This window comes from Ovis aries, chromosome 8 (genome assembly GCF_016772045.2).
Source record: "Ovis aries strain OAR_USU_Benz2616 breed Rambouillet chromosome 8, ARS-UI_Ramb_v3.0, whole genome shotgun sequence".
Taxonomy (NCBI): domain Eukaryota; kingdom Metazoa; phylum Chordata; class Mammalia; order Artiodactyla; family Bovidae; genus Ovis; species Ovis aries.
In genome coordinates this window covers 27,744,839-27,766,290 of record NC_056061.1, presented here as the reverse complement: position 1 = coordinate 27,766,290, position 21,452 = coordinate 27,744,839, and the positions used below count along the sequence as shown (strand labels likewise).

The following is a 21,452-nucleotide window of genomic DNA, read 5'->3' as shown; positions in this document are numbered from 1 at the left end:
GAATACCAGATCGCCTGACCTGCCTCTTGAGAAATTTGTATGCAGGTCAGGAAGCAACAGTAAGAACTGGACATGGAACAACAGACTGGTTCCAAATAGGAAAAGAAGTACGTCAAGGCTGTATACTATCACCCTGCTTATTTAACTTCTATGCAGAGTACATCATGAGAAACGCTGGACTGGAAGAAACACAAGGTGGAATCAAGATTGCCGGGAGAAATATCAATAACCTCAGATATGCAGATGACACCACCCTTATGGCAGAAAGTGAAGAGGAACTCAAAAGCCTCTTGATGGAAGTGAAAGTGGAGAGTGAAAAAGTTGGCTTAAAGCTTAACATTCAGAAAATGAAGATCATGGCATCCGGTCCCATCACTTCATGGGAAATAGATGGGGAAACAGTGGAAACAGTGTCAGATTTTATTTTTCTGGGCTCCAAAATCACTGCAGATGGTGATTGCAGCCATGAAATTAAAAGGTGCTTACTCCTTGGAAGAAAAGTTATGACCCACCTAGATAGTATATTCAAAAGCAGAGACATTACTTTGCTGACTTAGGTCCGTCTAGTCAAGGCTATGGTTTTTCCTGTGGTCATTATGGATGTGAGAGTTGGACTGTGAAGAAGGCTGAGCACCGAAAAATTGATGCTTTTGAACTGTGGTGTTGGGGAAGACTCTTGAGAGTCCCTTGGACTGCAAGGAGATCCAACCAGTCCATTCTGCAGGAGATCAACCCTGGGATTTCTTTGGAAGGAATGATGCTAAAGCTGAAACTCCAATACTTTGGCCACCTCGTGCGAAGAGTTGACTCATTGGAAAAGACTCTGATGCTGGGAGGGATTGGGGGCAGGAGGAGAAGGGGACGACCGAGGATGAGATGGCTGGATGGCATCACTGACTCGATGGACGTGAGTCTGAGTGAACTCCGGGAGTTGATGATGGATAGGGAGGCCTAGTGTGCTGCGATTCATGGGGTCGCAAAGAGTCGGACACGACTGAGCAACTGAACTGAACTGCCAGCTTAATAAGCAGAAAATGGTTTGCATTGTTTTCAGTTTGCATCGTTTATTGAATAATAGTAAATTTGAGTTTTTATAATGTTTACCAACTATTTATTTCTTTTAAAATAAATAAATTTATATTTTTAAAAATTGCATGTTTTTGTGTTAGGGTGTTGATCTTTGTCCTTCCGACATTTAGTTGGGATTTATTTCAACATACGGTAGGAGGTAGTGGTTCGAGTCACTGTCTGCTCCTCACCCTGGTTAAATAGTACTGTTTATCGAATAGCATCCCATTCCATTACTGATTTCAGAGGCCACTTTATCGTGGACTTAATTTAATACTAGGTCAACAAATGTTCTAGTTTGCAAATAAACATTTTTGGCTAATTAAAAAGAACTGTTATCTTCCAGCCTGACCTATTGTAATACCCTGCATTAGCGATTAACCATTTGGATGGAGTTTGAAAGGTGCCTATTCCTTTTTCCTTTAAAGCACAATTGAATATAAAAGTATGTAGTTATTTGGCCCTCTTGTTATCTGCAACTGCAGAGAACCTACCTATTTTAAGCTTTTGTCTTGGTCCAAAGTACTACTGTCTTCCAGGGGGCGAAAACGTCATCTGCAGTCAAAAGTAACCAGGAAAAGATTCCGAGGCTCATTAGGGCTGGCCTTAGATTCCAAGCTTAGTAGGTGACAGTAAATACCAGATACATTGTAAGCTAAAGTAACAGCAGTACATTCAAGAAGTCTCCATTATGATCCTTTGAAGGCATATCTGTTATTTGGTTAGGTTTCTCAATCTTACATTTTATCATGCTTGCTAAAAATTAAAGGAACTACTATTAGGTTTAATTAGGGATGAAAGAAACTCCTTGAAAACGTGGCTGAAAAATGGAAAGCTTCTTTAGATAGAATTAAGATATTTTGAGGTACTGCATAGTGTGAATTATTAAGTGCCATTAAGGCTACTCAAGAATCATAAAGAATATAATTACTATAAAAGCAGTATGTTTACTTTCATATTGTGTTAAGAGGGTGCAAATTGGGGTGGTAATGCATGCATCATTTAATACTTGATGTTTTCTCTCAACAAATGGAAAAAAGGCTCCAAGTATACTCATCATATAAACACATCCCTTTCAAATATTACTTGTAGCATAAAAGGTGAGCACTGTTTTAATGGAATGCTTCCTGTCAAAATATATAACTGGAACCCATGTTTAATGTACCAGATTTCATTTATTGCTTCTGCCAAAATGACCAAATAGCCCAAGGAGAACAGTGTTGCTAATTTCAGACTTTTCTGTGTGCACTATAGCTGTTGGAAGAAAATTGATTTTATGATGATGTTATCCTGTTTCAAAAGCAGTCATTTCTATTGGCTTTTTGGTTCTGTGCTCAATTTCAGAAAGAGATTATTATTTATATTGTGGATGTCTGCCCCTAACTTGAATATACAAGGGCTCAGAGACCAGAATGGAAAGAATGAAGGATGCTTGGGAGGGGGCTGTGCAGGACGGGAAGGATGGCTCATGAGACCACTTCAGTGCTTATCGTTTTTACCAAAATACATTTGAGAAAAAGAGGAGAGACAGCGTGCGTGTGTGTGTGTGTGGTCAGTTTGATTAGTTTGTAGTCTGTTTTGAAAAGGTAATTTTGGAGAGGTTGAATGGTTAGTGATGCTGTTTCCTGTGTGCACACGCTGCCTTCATTATCAAACACAGCTGTAGGGGAAACAAAATGTTGTAAACGTTGTCTCTCCTAAAGAAATAGAGTATCTTTTCATGGATTAAAAGCAGAAACCTGGAAACTGACTTGTTCAAGGATGTGCAACAGAATATGGGTAGAAATTGGGCCGCTTTATTTGTCTGACTTCTCTTCTGTCTTTGCCATAAAGTGAAGATGTTTTTTGTTTCAGGTAAACTAACAAATGGTGAGAATGTTTTTATTCTAAGAATACAATCACTAAGGTAACTAGGGCAGTTCTTAAAGACTTTTTAAGAATCTCTCAAAATTCAAGAAGCAGTTTACGTTCACTATCCTCTATGTTATGAGATGTATAGAGTAAAAAGGAAACATTTTGAAATAAGATTTTAATTTTCAAAATCTTGGTGGGTGTTTTAGATGTTGTGTATGACTTTACAGTATAAATGCTATTATTTTCAGAGGTGTGTTCTATGACATTCCAGATGTACCCTTAATCCTCCTAAGAAAGCATTCCCCTGGGTTGTTTATGTGAGTAATAGAGTTCCTAAATTATGTATTTTTGCTTTTTAGATGCTGACAGACAAGATTCCATTAATCTCTTCCTGGGAGTTTTCCATCCCACTGAAGGGAAACCTCATCTCTGGGAACTCCCTACAGATTTTTATTTGCATCATAAAAATACCATGAGACTTTTACCAACAAGAAGAAGGTATTTTTCTTCCTGGTCTACTATGTTAAATTCAGCTTTGATGTTATTTTGAATATGAGAGAACTTTCTTTTTGAGAAATGATTATATAGGCTAAAGTAGTCAGCCTTGCTACATGTTTGCCAGGAGGAATTTAGTATTGTTGATGTCCTGATAATTCAGTTCAGTCGCTCAGTCGTGTCAGACTCTTTGCGACCCCATGAGCTGCAGCACACCAGGCCTCCCTGTCCATCACCAATTCCTGGAGTCCACCCAAACTCATGTCCACTGAGTCGGTGATGCCATCCAACCATCTCATCCTCCATCGTCCCCTTTTCCTTTTGCCCTCAATCTTTCCTAGCATCAGGGTCTTTTCAAATGCTCTTCGCATCAGGTGGCCAAAGTATTGGAGTTTCAGCTTCAACACTGGGAAATTGTCATTAACAAATGCAGTTGTTTTGTGTTTTCATAAGATACAAAGTTTCAGAGCTTTATCACTGAACTGTTAAGTTGAAGCTCCACTGGAGCAACCAGTAACATAACTTTTGAGGGCTTCCTACAAATGTGGGGTGATAAAGAACCCTTAACATGTAAGGAATCGTCTTTGGTTTTTAAGTGTGGTGTCTAGGCAGCCTCACTTTGGAATTCCAATGTTCTTTCCTCCAGGAAGCACAGGGAACTCTTGGTGACACCAGGGAGGACAAGACTCTAGAGCCAGCCCTGTTGCTCAGTCTGGGCCTTCTTGAGTCATTCACTGTATGGGCTATTATGATGACAGTTAAATTGGTAGCAGTAGTCCCCAAATACGGAGAAGGCGACGGCACCCCACTCCAGTGTTCTTGCCTGGAGAATCCCATGGACGGAGGAGCCTGGAAGGCTGCAGTCCATGGGGTCACAAAGAGTCAGACACGACTGAGTGACTTCACTTTCACTTTTCACTTTCATGCATTGGAGAAGGAAATGGCAACCCACTCCAGTGTTCTTGCTGGAGAATCCCAGGGACGGGGGAGCCTGGTGGGCTGCCGTCTATGGGGTCGCACAGAGTTGGACATGACTGAAGTGACTCAGTAGCAGCAGCAGTCCCCAAATAAATGAACTGTTTTCCTGAGGATTGGACAAGACTCCCTGTGTAGCACAGGCCGCAGGGTCAGGGGACTTGAGTTGGTGTCTCTGCAGCCCTGTGACCTTGGACTAGTTATTTAACCCCTCTAAGTCTCATTTCCCTCCCCTGCACAATGTAAATGACAGGACACACATTACAGAGTCATTGTAAGGGCTTAATGAGAGGACTCTTTAGCATTGTTAATTGAAGAGTCATGTTGTAATAATGGGCAACATTTTTCACATATGAGACTTGAGCCTGGTCCCTTCTGCTCAGAGCCCTGTGATGTCAAGTCTGTTCCTAAGGCTCTCCTCTCACAGCATCCATGTGATCTAGCCCTCATTTTGTTCAACAGTGTCTCACAAACACTACAGGGTTCATTGCCGGTCTGTGTGAATTGTGTGGACAGACCACAAACAACTGGTGAATTAGCAAGTGCTAATGTTACAGATGTTACCAAATTCTCTATTACTTCAGGAACATTTCAAACATTAAGAAAATGTCAGAGTTTATATGTTTCTCAGTTTTGTTCCTTTGAGTACATTTTCTTGGAATAACCAGCTTAATGCTTGACCTTACTTTCCCTATAAATGAAGTAGTGCTGATTTTTCTACTATATTAATAAATGATTGCCATGAATTTTTGCTGACAAAAAAATCTGGAGCTAATTATGTTTATTTGATGAGAGATAAGTGTAAATACCTATATTTAGCTTCGTTGATGCAATTAACTATGGGTAAATATGGTTGATTTTCTGAAACTTTATATTACCTTAAAGTATTGAAGCTATTAAGATACAACTCCGGGAACAAGCAAAATTCGATTTTCTGTTGCTGAAATTAGCTAGTAAATTACAAGCATAAGTTAAACCTAGAGTTACATAACTGAGGCAGGCAGTGTTGGTGCTTATTTGTGGAAATAAAAGGAAGCTGATGTTACATTCCCATTTTTAAAATTAAAAAAAGGAAACTAAGTTGCAGAGAAAATGTGTCTTGACTGAGGTTATGCACCCGATTAGACAGCACAGTAAGTGAATGAACTAAACACCTCCCACTGAGAATAAACTTTTATCAAAGTAGGTACTGTGGCTCTCAAAATTGACTTGGTCTCCTTGTTTCGTTTTTCTCTAGAATGTGAAAATTCCAAAAATTGATTTTTGGCACCAACAACTGATACTAATAAAGACTAGGATAAATTTCAGTACTTTATTTTGGCCTTTCCAGTCACCCGATACTAGTTATTTTGGTGACGGTTAAATCCGTATGCTGATTCTCAGAAGAATTAGCCAGAGGCAATAACCAGACTGGAGCATGGATGCTAGGGTAGAGCTGAGTTGGATTTTCTGCAGGTGTGTGACCTTAGACGTGTTTCTAAACCTCTGGAAATCTTGTTTTCCCAACTATAGAAAGGAAATGACTACACACACCTCACAGGTCACTTTAAGGATTAAATAAAATATGAATGGGAAGTACTTCCTATTGGGTCTGACACATGATCCACACAGTCTGAAAGCCCCCAAGCTCTGGAGGGACTGCCTGCAGTTAATACCTGTCTGACCGGAAGCAAGACATATAACCGGTCCAATTCTCAGTTTCCACATCAGTAAAATAGAGATAGTGATAGTGTCTGACCTGTAGGTTTTTCTGAGAATCAGATGAGATCATATAAATCCTTAGCACACAGTAAGTAGTCCAACAGATATTAGTATTGTTATTGTTCTTTAAAACGACTACATTTCTTAGTTGTAATATTTGTTAAAAATCATACAGAATGACCATTAAGTCTGGAAACTTAGATAATATTATTTTATCACTTATTTTTTGTTGTTCATTCCCTAAATCATGTGCAGCTCTTTGTGATCCCATGGACTGCAGCACGCCAGGCTTCTTGCCCTTCACTATCTCCCAGAGTTTACTCAAATTCATGTCCATTGAGTCAGTGATGCCATCCAACCATCTAATCCTCTGTAGTCCCTTCTCTTCCTGCCCTCGATCTTTCCCAGAATCAGGGTCTTTTCCAGTGAGTCGGCTCTTTGCATCAGGTAGCCAAGGTATTGGAGCTTCAGTATCAGTCCTTCCAATGGAGTATTCAGGGTTGAATGCCTTTAGGATTGGCTGGTTTAATCTCTTTGTTGTCCAAGGGACTCTCAAGAACCTTCTCCAGCACCACAGTTCAAAACCATCAATTCTTCGGTGCTCAGCCTTCTTTATGGTCCAGTTCTCACATCTGTACATTACTGCTGGAAAAAAAAGAAAAACATAGCTTTGACAATACAGACTTTAGTCGGCAAAGTGATGTCTCTGCTTTTTAATATGCTGACTAGGTTTGTCATAGCTTTCTTCCAAGGAGCGAGCATCTTTTAATTTCACGGCTGCAGTCACTGTTTGCAGTGATTTTGGAGCTCAGGAAAATAAACTCTGCCACTATTTCCATTTTCTCCTCATCTATTTGCCATGAAGTGATGGGATGGGACCAGATGCCATGATTTTAGTTTTTTGAATGTTGAGTTTTAAGCTAGCCTTTTCACTCTCCTCTTTCACCTTCATCAAGAGGCTCTTGAGTTCCTCTTCACTTTCTGCCATTAGGGTGGTATCATCTGCATATCTGAGGTTGTTGATATTTCTCCCAGAAATCTTGATTGCAGCTTGTGATTCATCCAGTCCAGCATTTCACATGGTGTATTCTGTATACAAGTTAAATGAGCAGTGTGACAATATACAGCCTTGATGAACTCCTTTCCCAATTTTGAACCAGTTCATTGTTCCATATCCCATTCTAACTGTTGCCTCTTGACCTGCACACAGGTTTCTCAGGAGGTAGGTAAGGTGGTTTGGTTTTCCCACTTCTTTAAGAATTTTCCAGTTTGTTGTCATCCACACAGTCAAAGCAGAAGTAGTGTTTTTCTGGAATTCTCTTGAGTTTTCTATGATCCCACAGATGTTGACAATTTGATCTCTGGTTCCTCAGCCTTTTCTAAATCCAGCTTGTACGTCTGGAAGTTCTTGGTTCATGTACTATTGAATCCTCACTTGAAGGATTTTGAACATTACCTTGCTACCATGTGAAATGAGTGCAATAATACAGTAATTTGAACAGTCTCTGGCGTTGCCCTTCTTTGGGATTAGAATGAAAACTGACCTTTTCCAGTCTTGTGACCATTGCTTAGTTTTCCATATTTGCTGGCATGTTGAGTGCAGCACTTTCACAGCATCATCTTTTAGGATTTGATATAACTCAACTGGAATTCCATCACCTCTACTAGCTTTGTCCATAGTAATGCTTCCTAAGGCCCACTTGACTTCACATGCTGTGATGTCTGGCTCTAGGTGAGTGACCATACTATCGTGGTTATTCAGATGATTAAGATCTATTTTATAACATACTATTAGTGAATACTTTATTATATATTTGTCTGTGTTTCCAAACTTTGTGACCATCTGTATTTTACACTGTTTACCAGTGATTTATTCTGAAACAGTATTTTTATAAAATGATAAGGGAAGAGGGGATAAACTAGCTTTGCCTGGAATTCATCCAAACCAGTTCTCTTGAGATAACTACTTTTGTGACTCAAAATCCCATGTTTATGAATCTGTTCAAAACTGCTGATTGAAGCTTTGTTCTGAATAGTACTGGAGTGGGTTGCCATTTCCTTCTCCAGAGGATCTTCCCACCCCAGGCATCGAACCTGGGTGTCCTGCATTGTAGTCAGATGCTTTACCATCTGAGCCACCAGGGAAGTCTGAAATAGATTAATATGTCATATATCATCTCAGATGCTATTTTTGAATCAGTGTTAATAAAGTCACCAGGGTATTTTTAGGCATTATACATTATTTGTCTCTTTGACTCAGAGTTGGGAGATTTCCTGGCACTATCTTGTCTAATATATGAGTTCCCTCTGTGTCTTCCCAGGTGGGGCTCAGCTGTACTGTGCTTGACTGGCATTGGTTTGTCAACCAGGTTGAGAGGTAGTCGTTTTCGGACAGTTCACTCACATCATTCTTTCTCATACCATGCTGAGATCCGTTTGTCTGTAACTTTACCTACTAATCTTAGTTTAACCCCCTGAGACCTTAAGAACACAGTTTTCTCATTCACTTTTTAAATATTTGAAGACAGGTTCATACATTCTCAAAGTCTCTTCTTCTCCAGGTTAAATACCTCCACTTTCTTAACAGTTTCTCCTGTACTGTGGTTTTAAGTCTGTTTAGCATTCAGAAGGCTTTCTTCTGTATTCCAGTTTATGTCAGTGCTCTTTTTAAACTGTGGAATTCAAACCTGGGTCCAATAGTAGTCCGACTTTGGTCTAATTTGTGCCAAGTGTTGTGGGACCATTGGTACCATCATTCCCCTTGTCCTGGGTAATCTGTTTTTTTTTTTTTTTTTTTTTAATCATGAAGTACAAAGTTACATTGACTGTTTGCAGTAATGCTATTGTAATGTTAATTCTCTGGGCTTCCTATCCACTGGAACTCCCAAGTCTTTTTAACATGCCCTATCACCCTTAAAGCAGAAAGTGAAGAGGAACTAAAGAGCCTCTTGATGAAAGTGAAAGAGGAGAGTGAAAAAGTTGGCTTAAACCTCAACATTCAGAAAACTAAGATCATAGCATCTGGTGCCATCACTTCATGCGAAATAGATGGGGAAACAGTGGAAACAGTGTCAGACTTTTTTTTTTTGGGGCTCCAAAATCACTGGAGATGGTGATTGCAGCCATGAAATTAAAAGACGCTTACTCCTTGGAAGAAAAGTTATGACCAACCTAGATAGCATATTGAAAAGCAGAGACATTACTTTGCCAACAAAGGTCCATCTAGTCAAGGCTATGGTTTTTCCAGTGGTCATGTATGGATGTGAGAGTTGGACTATGAAGAAAGCTGAGTGCCGAAGAATTGATGCTTTTGAACTGTGGTGTTGGAGATGACTCTTGAGAGTCTCTTGGACTGGAGGGAGATCAGTCCCATGGAGATCCAACCAGTTCATTCTAAAGGAGATCAGCCCTGGGTGTTCTTTGGAAGGAATGATGCTAAAGCTGAAGCTCCAGTACTTTGGCCACCTCATGTGAAGAGCTGACTCATTGGAAAAGACTCTGATGCTGGGAGGGATTGGGAGCAGGAGGAAAAGGGGACGACAGAGGATGAGATGGCTAGATGGCATCACTGACTCGATGGATGTGAGTTTGAGTAAACTCTGGGAGATGGTGATGGACAGGGAGGCCTGGCGTGCTGTGATTCATGGGGTTGCAAAGAGTCGGACATGACTGAGCGACTGAACTGAACTGAACTGAACTGATTGCCATGCCTTATCTCTGCCATCTTGTCTTGCCTGTATATGCTTTGCCTGCTTCCAGAAAAAATACGTAAACACATATGCTATTTATTAGCTATTTCCTCTAGTTTTGTAGCTTCTTCAGAATTAATCAGTTGGCTATCTTGATCCTAATGTAAGTCCTTGTTGAAATAGGGTGAGTCCTTAAACAGAATAGGGTAGACAGCAGAGCCCTGTGGGATACTACCCAACAACTCCCGCTGCCTTGACACTGTTATGTGATTTTTGGTTGGAATCATTTCAACAGCTGTAACTAACCATGCTGTCAACACTTGACTGTCCTATCATCCTGCCCACATGTCTCTGTCTTGTTCACATATATCAGTTGCTTTGCTCAGATCCATATATGTTATTTCAGAGAGCTCCCAAGTTTACTAGTGGAGTTAAAGAGCCTTTTAAAATCTTCCTAACCTTTCTGTGTGAGCCAGTGGAATTGAACACTCTTAATACTGGAGAGTGAAAAAGAGAAAAGAAGCTGACTTACTAGGTGTTTATGCAGAGGCGGAAGTGGCATGCACCTGCCATCGCCTGTCCTCTGATACCTGGTCCGGAAGCAGACTTCTGTCCCGGCACAGGGGCTCTTCCCCTGGGTGATTGTGCTGGCTGGGGAGGTGATGCCTCCCAGTCCTGGGCTCAGTCTTCTCAGATGCTCTCCTCCTCCATCCATCTCAGCCCAGCTTCCCCAGAGCAGGTATTTCTTTGGGCTTCTTTCCTTCTGAGACCCACTTAGAAGAGATGGACTTCTAAAAAAATTATTTACTTTTAATTGAAGGATAACTTCTTTACAATATTGTGCTGATTTGTGCCATATGTCAACATGAATCAGCCATAGGTATACATATGTCTCCTCCCTCTTGAACCCCCCTTGAACCTCCCACCCCTTCCCACCCCTCTAGGTTGCCACAGAGTCCCGGTTTGAGCTCCTTGGATCATATAGCAAATTCCTATTGGTCATCTGTTTTACAAATGGTAGTAGTGTATATGTTTCCACGCTACTTTCTCCATTCATTCCACCCTCTCCTTCCTCCCCACAGCCCGTGTCCATAAAGCTTTTCTTTTATGTCTCCATCTCCACGGCTGCTCTGCAAGTAGGTTCATCAGTACCATCTTCGTAGATTCCATACATAGATGTTAATACACAATATTTTTTTTCTAACTTACTTCACTCCGTATAATACGCTCTAGCTTCATCCACTTCATTAGAACTGACTGAAATGCATTCCTTTTTATGGCTAACATTCCGCTATATCTGTGTACCACAAATTCTTTATCCATTCATCTGTTGATGGACATCTAGGTTGCTTCCATGTCCTAGCTATTGTAAATAGTGCTGCAGTGAACACTGGGGTACATGTGTCTTTTTCAGTTTTGGGTTCCTCAGGGTATATGGCTAGTAGTGGGGATCATATAGTATGCTGGGTCATATAGTAGTTTTATTTCTCGTTTTTAAAGGAATCTCCGTACTGTCTTTCATAGTGGTTGTATTAGTCTGCATTCCCACCAACAGTACAAGAGGGTTCCCTTTTCTTCACACCCTCTCCAGTATTTATTGTTTGTGGATTTTTGATGATGGCCATTCAGACTGGTGTGAGGTGATATCTCATTGCAGTTTGATTTGCATTAAGAAGGGGACGACAGAGGATGAGATAGCTGGATGGCATCACTGACTCGATGGACGTGAGTCTGAGTGAACTCCGGGAATTGGTGATGGACAGGGAGGCCTGGCGTGCTGTGATTCATGGGGTCGCAAAGAGTCGGACATGACTGAGCGACTGAACTGAACTGAATAATGAGCAATGTTGAGCATCTTTTCATGTGTTTATTAGTCATCTAAGAGACACGGGTTCAATTCCTGGGTCAGGAAGATTCCCTGGAGAAGGGCATGGCAACCCACTTCAGTATTCTTGCCTAGAGAATCACATGGACAGGTGAGCCTGGCAGCCTACAGTCCATAGGGTCACAAAGAGTTGGACACAACTGAAGTGACCTAGCACGTTAGTAATCTGTGTATCTTCTTTGGAGAAATGTCTGTTTAAGTCTTTTGCCCACTTTTAAAAAAAAATTATTTTTAATTGAAGGAAACTGCTTTACAGAATTTTGCTGTTTTCTGCCAAATATCAACATGAATCAGCCATAGGTATACCTATGTCCCCTCCTTTTTGAACCTCCCTCCCATTCTCTCCCCTTTCCACCCCTCTAGGCTGATACTGAGTCCCTATTTGAGTTACCTGAGTCATACAGCAAAACTGACTATCTGTTTTACGTATGGTAATGTAAGTTTCCATGTTACTCTCCATACATCTCACCCTCTTCTTCCTCCCCGCCAAGCCATGTCCTTACATTTATTTTCTATATCTGTTTCTCCACTGCTGATTTGCAAATAAACATATCAGTACCATCTTTCTAGATTCCATGTATGTGCATCGCTGCTGCTGCTGCTAAGTCACTTCAGTCGTGTCCGACTCCGTGCGACCCCATAGACGGCAGCCCACCAGGCTCCCCCGTCCCTGGGATTCTCCAGCAAGAACACTGGAGTGGGTTGCCATTTCCTTCTCCAATAGGTGAAAGTGAAAAGTGAAAGTGAAGTCGCTCAGTCGTGTCCGACTCTTGGCGACCCCATGGACTGCAGCCTACCAGGCTCCTCCGTCCATGGGATTCTCCAGGCAAGAGTACTGGAGTGGGTTACAATATTTATCTTTCTCTTTCTGACTTACTTCACTCTGTATCATAGACTCTAGGTTCACCCACCTGATTAGAACTGACTCAAACGCATTCCTCTTTATAGCTGAGTAACCCACTGTATACATGTACCACAGCTCCTTGATCCATTCATCTGGCAGTGGACATGCAGGTTGCTTCCATGTTCTAGCTGTCGTGAGTGTGCTGCAGTGAACACTGGGGTATTTGTGTCTTTTTCAATTTTGATTTCCTCAAGGTATATGCCCAGTAGTAGGATTGCTGGGTCATGTGGTGGTTTTATTCCTAGTTTTTTAAGGAATCTCCATACCATCTTCCATACTTGCCCACTTTTTGATTGGGCTGTTTTTCTGGTATTGAGTTTTATGAGCTGTTTGTATATTTTGGAAATTAATCATTTGTTAGTTGTTTCAGTGCTATTATTTTCTTACATTCTGAAGGTTGTCTTTTCACCTTGTTTATAGTTTCCTTTGCTGTGCAAAAGCTTTTAAATTAAATTAGGTCCCACCTGTTTATTTTTATTTTCATTACTCTGGGAAGTGGGTCATAGAGGATCTTGCTGTTATTTATGTTATACAGTGTTCTGCCTATGTTCTCCTCTAAGAGTTTTATAATTTCTGGTCTTACATTTAGGTTGTTAATCCATTTTGAGTTTATCTTTGTGTATGGTATTAGGAAGTGTTCAAATTTCATTCTTTTAACATAGCTGTCCAGTTCTCCTAGCACCACTTATTGAAGAGATTGTCTCTTTCCCATTGTTTGCCTCTATTGTCCAAGATAAGGTGCCCATAGGTGTGTGGGTTTATTTCTGGGCTTTCTATCTTGTTCCATTGGTCTCTATTTCCATTTTTGTGCCAGTACAATACTGTCTTGATGACTCTAGCTTTTTTGAAAAGTATTGTTAAGCTTTATTTTGCATAAGGATACAGTTTAGTAATATTTTCAAAATATTTATGGCCTGATCTCTTAATTTGCTTTTAATTCTTTTTCTCCACATGGTGCATTCTGAGTTAAAACATGTCCTTTATAATGTTTTCTTCTTTTTCCTAAGTAACCGTTTTTTAGTAATTTATTTATGTGTGCACTGATACCTTCTCTGCTTTCCTCCTCTGCCAGTTCTATCTGTCGTCATTAGAATCTATGCCTGTGCTTGCTCGTGGGTGAGTTCTTTCTCTCTCTAACACACACGCTGCTGCTGCTGCTAAGTCGCTTCAGTCGTGTCCGACTCTGTGCGACCCCATAGACGGCAGCCTACCAGGCTCCCCCGTCCCTGGGATTCTCCAGGCAAGAACACTGGAGTGGGTTGCCATTTCCTTCTCTAATGCATGAAAGTAAAAAGTGAAAGTGAAGTCGCTCAGTCGTGTCCGACTTTTCGTGACCCCCATGGACTGCAGCCTTCCAGGCTCCTCCGTCCATGGGATTTTCAAGGCAAGAGTGCCATCGCCTTCTCCGCTCTAACGCACATCAGTTCAGTTCAATTCAGTCGCTCAGTCGTGTCCGACTCTTTGCGACCCCATGAATCACAGCACGGCACGCCTCCCTGTCCATCACCATCTCCTGGAGTTCACTCAGACTCACGTCCATCCAGTCAGTGATGCCATCCAGCCATCTCATCCTCTGTCGTCCCCTTCTCCTCCTGCCCCCAATCCCTCCCAGCATCAGACTCTTACACCCTCTTAAATGAGTTAGCCCATGTCTTTTTCATTCCTTTGATCTGATAATCTGATTTTTTTAGAAAAGGAAATGAGAATAGCCTGGTGTGGCTTGTTTCTATGAATAGATGTGGATTTATAGAAGTCACTGGTCATCTTAGGTTACTCCCATCTCTAGTAAATACTTGATTTGTTATCTTCCCTGCATTGACATCATACTCATTGCTGCATAGTTTTTGGAGTCTTTCACCCTCTTGCTTTTGAACATCAAGACTTCATTTGCCCATTTCCAGTGTCAGTTCTGCTCTTTAAGAAGAGTATTGAGCGCAGCTCTACCAGGACACCTGAGTGCTCCCAGAGATGCTCTGCTGTCTCCTTCCGCCTCTTGGGCTGTGCACAGTTCCCTCTTATCTTGTGTATTTCTCTTTCCAGCATGAAGCTGTGCTGGTAAAGACAAGAACAATACTGTAGCTCTGCTTTCTCTTTATTTTCAAAATGGCATTTCTGAAGTGTAGAACAGTGTTTGACACACAGTAAGTGCTTAATAAATGGTGAAAGACTGAATGAATTCTTTGTAAGCAGCAGACTTATCCCTTTTCTGTTGTTGTCTTTTTTTTTTTTCCCCAGGCTTTAAAGCCTTGCTATTCAAAAAGTAGTCTGAGGACCAGCCCCTTTGATATCACCAGGAGCTTGTCTTAAATGCAGAATCTCAGGCCCCACCTACTGAATCAGAATCTGCCTTTTAACGGGATTTTCAAGTGATTCATGTGTATGCTGCCTTTGAGAAGCACTGCTCTAAGCGTAACTTCAGTCTCAAGCAAAACTTTAGGAGCCGTTCCTGTTATCCCAGTACTAACCACCCCCCACCATAGTTCGTTTGTCTAGATAACACATTTTATCTAGTGAATTGTAGAAAACCAACATTTACATTTGGCCCATTTTAATCTTTTTTTTTTTTTTAATAGTTACACTTACTGGTGGACACCAGAGGTAATAAAACATTTACCACTGCCTTATGATGAGGGTACGTATGCTGTTTCTCCTTTAGTTTTTATGCCAGACTATCTGGAAATTATTATTAAATGATCTTGAAGCATTCATTTCATATAACATTTTATTAGAAAGAAATGAATGACTATTCAGTGTTATGTTGCTGTTATAATAGATAGGAAATTATGACATCTTAGCTTTTTTTAAAGGGTAGAGATTGTATTATACTTCTTTTGTCTAAATAGGCCAATACCTTGTATTGTGTCTTACCAGTTATCAGGTATGTCACTCAGATGTTTAGTGGATACATTATTTCATCATTTAAAATTAGTACTTAGTCTATTCCTACGTATTTGGGGGGAATGGGGAGGAAGTGAGGACCCATTCACAAGGAGAAATAAAAACTCTCCCTATATCTAAGCAGTGAAAAAAGGTACAGATGTATGTATAAAACTATATTTTAGTCACTGAAGATTAAATTATATATTAATTTCTCAGAAAGGCAGGAAAGTTTTTACATTCAAAGAATACCTTCAGATGTATTTTAACATATTAGAACAATGTTTCCAAGTTTAAATAATTGATCAGTTTGAAATGGAGTTTATTCTTGATTCTATTATTGATTCTTCAACCATGGACAAGCCAGTTTTCTCAATTGTGAAAGGATGCGACAATCTATTGCCAATCTGGAACACTCCAGGTGAAGATTCCATCTAATCACATTTGACCATCCTGTTTTTGGATGGTATGGTGCAGGCCATAAAGTAAGAAGTTTGCAAATGAGTTCTTCACAAATTATTAATTAGCTTTTAAAAAGCATTTGTTAACCTTGAAATTCTGGGCAAAATCATAAATCATACTGCATGGTAATCCAAGTCTAACCAGTAACGCTGAAGAAGCTGAAGTTGAATGGTTCTATGAAGACCTACAAGAGCTTTTAGAACTAACACCCAATAAAGATGTCCTTTTCATTATAGGGGACTGGAATGCAAAAGTAGGAAGTCAAGAAACACCTGGAGTAACAGGCAAATTTGGCCTTGGAATGCGGAATGAAGCAGGGCAAAGACCAATAGAGATTTGCCAGGAAAATGCACTGGTCATAGCAAACACCATCTTCCAACAACACAAGAGAAGACTCTACACATAGACATCACCAGATGGTCAACACCGAAATCAGATTGATTCTATTCTTTGCAGCCAAAGATGGAGAAGCTCTATACAGTCAACAAAAACAAGACCAGAAGCTGACTGTGGCTCAGATCATGAACTCCTTATTGCCAAATTCAGACTTAAATTGAAGAAAGTAGGGAAAACCACTAGACCATTCAGGTATGACCTAAATCAAATCCATTATGATTATACAGTGGAAGTGAGAAATAGATTTAAAGGACTAGATCTGATAGATAGAGTGCCTGATGAACTATGGACGGAGGTTCGTGACATTGTCCAGGAGACAGGGATCAAGACCATCCCCATGGAAAAGAAATGCAAAAAAGCAAAATGGCTGTCTGAGGAGGCCTTACAAATAGCTGTGAAAAGAAGAGAAGCGAAAAGCAAAGGAGAAAAGGAAAGATATAAGCATCTGAATGCAGAGTTCCAAAGAATAGCAAGAAGAGATAAGAAAGCCTTCCTCAGTGATCAATGCAAAGAAACAGAGGAAAACAACAGAATGGGAAAGACTAGAGACCTCTTCAAGAAAATTAGAGACACCAAGGGAACATTTCATGCAAAGATGGGCTCAATAAATGACAGAAATGGTATGGACCTAACAGAAGCAGAAGATATTAAGAAGAGGTGGCGAGAATACACAGAAGAACTGAACAAAAAAGATCTTCATGACCCAGATAATCACGATGGTGGTGATCACTCATCTAGAGCCAGACATCCTGGAATATGAAGTCAAGTGGCCTTAGAAAGCATGACTACAAACAAAGCTAGTGGAGGTGATGGAATTCCAGTTGAGCTATTTCAAATCCTGAAAGATGATGCTGTGAAAGTGCTGCACTCAATATGCCAGCAAATTTGGAAAACTCAGCAGTGGCCACAGGACTGGAAAAGGTCAGTTTTCATTCCAATCCCAAAGAAAGGCAATGCCAAAGAATGCTCAAACTATCGCACAATTGCACTCACCTCACATGGTAGTAAAGTAATGTTCAAAATTCTCCAAGCCAGGCTTTAGCAATACGTGAACTATGAACTTCCAGATGTTCAAGCTGGTTTTAGAAAAGGCAGAGGAACCAGAGATCAAATTGCCAACATCCGCTGGATCATGGAAAAGCAAGAGAGTTCCAGAAAAACATCTATTTCTGCTTTATTGACTATGCCAAAGCCTTTGACTATGTGGATCACAATAAACTGTGGAAAATTCTTCAAGAGATGGGAATACCAGACCACCTGACCTGCCTCTTGAGAAACCTATCTGCAGATCAGGAAGCAACAGTAAGAACTGGACATGGAACAACAGACTGGTTCCAAATAGGAAAAGGAGTACATCAAGGCTGTATATTATCACCCTGCTTATTTAACTTATATGCAGAGTACATCATGAGAAATGCTGGGCTGGAAGAAGCACAAGCTGGGATCAAGATTGCCGGGAGAAATATCAGTAACCTCAGATATGCAGATGACACCACCCTTATGGCAGAAAGTGAAGAGGAACTCAAAAGCCTCTTGATGAAAGTGAAAGAGGAGAGTGAAAAAGTTGGCTTAAAGCTCAACATTCAGAAAATGAAGATCATGGCATCAGGTCCCATCACTTCTTGGGAAATAGATGGGGAAATAGTGGAAACAGTGTCAGACTTTATTTTGGGGGGCTCCAAAATAACTGCAGATGGTGATTGCAGCCATGAAATTAAAAGACGCTTACTCCTTGGAAGGGAAGTTATGACCAACCTAGACAGTATATTGAAAAGCAGAGACATTACTTTGCCAACAAAGGTCCGTCTAGTCAAAGCTATGATTTTTCCAGTGGTCATGTATGGATGTGAGAGTTGGACTGTGAAGAGAGCTGAGTGCCGAAGAATTGATGCTTTTGAACTGTGGTGTTGGGGAAGACTCTTGGGAGTCCCTTGGACTGCAAGGAGATCCAACCAGTCCATTCTGAAGGAGATCAGCCCTGGGATTTCTTTGGAGGGAATGATGCTGAAGCTGAAACTCCAGTACTTTGGCCACCTCATGCGAAGAGTTGACTCATTGGAAAAGACTCTGATGCTGGGAGGGATTGGGAGCAGGAGGAGAAGGGGATGACCGAGGATGAGATGGCATCACTGACTCGATGGACGTGAGTCTGAGTGAACTCCAGGAGCTGGTGATGGGAGGCCTGGTGTGCTGCGATTCATGGGGTCGTAAAGAGGCAGACACGACTGAGCGACTGAACTGAACTGAAGAAGATTCAGTTGTTCTGGGTAAAAAGATAGGAATGTAACAACCTAATGTTGCCCGTAATAAAGAGGATTTGAAATATAATGGAAAATTTAATAAAATAGCTGCAGAATTTTTATCTCTATGGCAGTAGGTGTTTATTTAAGAGAAAAAAGGAATTTAAAGGATTGAGTGATTTGATTTCTTAAATAATTCCCCACTCCCACCCCAGCTTCCAGAGGCCTCTGCCTCCTTAGCGATTGTCTTGCTCAGCTTTGCCATGCATGTTCTGTGCACATGTCTGGTTCCGGTCCCAAGCGCGTAAGTGCCAGAGACACGATCTGAGCCTCGTTCAGTGTACTCTCTGTGAACACAGTTGACATGACAGAAATGTTTATAAGATGTAATCTGAAGACTTTTAAGAGTAACAGGCGGTATCTCTCCTAGTTATCTGTGCTGCGAACTTAAAGAAGTTAGTAGTGAAGAAATTTCACAAATACGAAGAGGAGATTGACATCCACAATGAGTTCTTTCGACCATATGAGCTGAGTAGCTTTGATGACACCTTTTGCTTGGCTATGACGAGTTCAGCACGGTATGTTGTGAATTCTCTGAAACTGGAAGCACTGGGGAACTGTGGTTTTCCTAGTTTGTTTAGCTATGCCTTCCTTTACTCTTCTGCATGGCTGCTGCAGGCGGTTGTCCAACCTCTGAAATTCCTTCTGCAATTGGGAGCCCGTTACTCAGGAGGCAGTCCTTCTAATGTTGGGCAGCTCTCCATCCTGGTCTGTCACCTTTGAACATACTTCATTTTTCTGTCTCTTTTGGACTTTAGTGGGGCCTTTTAGGAAAATGATGGGTCTAGATTAAGAAAATTAGGCTCAGATAATCAGTTTTGATCATTATGTTTTATACTAAAGTTTGCAGTCTTGTATTTACCCTTTGTTTCACATTTTCTTCAAATGTGATATATGTGTGCCTAAACTTAATATAGTACATGGTGAAACATATTTCATGGTTTGTTTCCTAGAAGTTACTCTACATTTTGCTTTGATTTCAGATAGAAAGTTTGGAATTTTTACTTGCTTGATTTTCAGTTATACTTGCTAAAGTTTAGCAGTTTTAACTGTGAGGTTATCGTCATTTTCCTTTGGGTTATACATAAATTTTAGTGAGTAGCAAATTCTCAAATATGTCATCCATAAATCATGAGGATCAACTGAGTAGTTCAAAAAGAAAGAAAAATTAAACTTACATTTGAATGGAACATTTTCAAACTGTTAAGTAGGCATTTTGAGTCAGATTCAATATTACTTTCTTTTCCTTCAAAAAATGTAATATTGAGTCACATGCTTGGAGCAGTATCCTTGCCAGAAGTTATGAGTCTTATCTGCATAAATCATGTAACCATTGCTTCTCTGGCATCTATTAAGGAGTTTCGTCTGGCTTCAGCAGTAATAGTAAGGTAGCCCCTGTATCATGAGGAAGTAGCTTCAGCTTATCACAGTAAGTGGTAAATTAAAAGTTTCTATTTAAAGTGTTCCAGTGTTATAATGAATTAATTCCAGACTAATGAGACAGATGTTGATACTTCAATTCATACCACCGTGTTTTTGATAATTGTGTCTGCCTCCTTAGGTGCTATAGTGTAATAAAAACATTGTCCATAAAACCGAGCAGCTTAGTGTCTTGCCCTCAGTTTTATGAGTTTAATTTTACTTGAAAATGAATCATGATATACAACCAGAGATGAATCTTAATAGTAATTCAGATATCAATTCTGCTCCAGGAAACAAAATCTTGAATTCAAAATCGTTGGGCCTCTTAATCAGAGAAAATTCACAGTGAAGACTGCTAACATTGAAGTTACTGAGTGCCATTAATTCATGGGGTCTTATGGCCCAGATCACCTAAACTCCCTTGAGTATTTCGCTTAAAATATATATACCTCTGAAGGCTAAGAAGGAACAGTATAAGAATGTGGATAGAGAGGGAAGCTGAAACCATCTAGATGGACAGTGATTCACATGGAATTTTTTCCCCTTTCTTCAGTGACTTCATGCCTAAGACCGTTGGTATTGATCCAAGTCCGTTTACTGTACGTAAGCCAGATGAGACCGGAAAATCAGTATTGGGGTAAGATTTACATGTAGAATAAAATTTTAAAGATTCACATAAAATAATATAGCACTTGCAAAATAATTTTCACCCAAAACTAATCACTTCAAGTCATAGTTTACAGCACAGTACCTACACTGCATCTATTGGTGTGCTAAGTCACTTCAGTCGTGTTTGACTCTTTGTGGTCCCATGGACTGTAGCCAGCCAGGCTCCTCCACCCATGGGATTCTCCAGGCACGAATACTGGAGTGGGTTGCCATTTCCTCCTCGAGGGAATGTTTCTGAACCAGGGATAGAACCTGTGCCTCTTATGTCTCCTGCATTGGCAGGTGGGTTCTTACCACTAGCACCACCTAGGAAGCCCGCTGCATCTATACAGATAGCTTATTTATAGCACTGGGATTATTAAGGCATGTTCGACACCGAAAGTAGAATTTATGGGAACTTCAGCAACACAGTACATTTTACTTAAATTAGATGCTTCGTAGATGGCATAAAGTTAGGTAGCAGATGTTATGTATGTCATTTAATAACTCCACATCCTCTGTTTTCCACAACATAGAAGACTTAGGTAAAAATGTATACTTGTGTTTATTTTTGCTGGCACCCGGAGGAAACATTAAAGCAAATGCTCAGACAGAGGACTTAATAGATTTTCTGTGTATTCCTTTAACATTGTGTGGGCGATGACTGTTATTTTACTGTATACAGTAGTACGAAGAAGAGAACAAACCATGTTTAAATCTTTATGCTTGGAGACTGGAATGAAACATGTCCTAGTGTGTGCATCTCTGTTGCTACC

General features: G+C 40.5%; 1 protein-coding gene across 4 annotated transcripts in view; it reads left to right on the top strand.

Annotated features, from left to right (window-relative positions):
• Window positions 1–21,452, top strand: part of FIG4 (FIG4 phosphoinositide 5-phosphatase) — a 179,017-nt gene that overhangs the window by 97,682 nt on the left and 59,883 nt on the right. For all 4 annotated transcript variants that reach the window (XM_042253324.2, XM_042253325.2, XM_060419504.1 and 1 more), the window contains 4 exons: window positions 3,282–3,420; window positions 15,145–15,203; window positions 18,977–19,124; window positions 20,582–20,665. In XM_042253324.2, coding sequence (XP_042109258.1) covers window positions 3,282–3,420; window positions 15,145–15,203; window positions 18,977–19,124; window positions 20,582–20,665 — 430 coding nt within the window. The remainder of the gene's footprint in view (window positions 1–3,281; window positions 3,421–15,144; window positions 15,204–18,976; window positions 19,125–20,581; window positions 20,666–21,452) is intronic.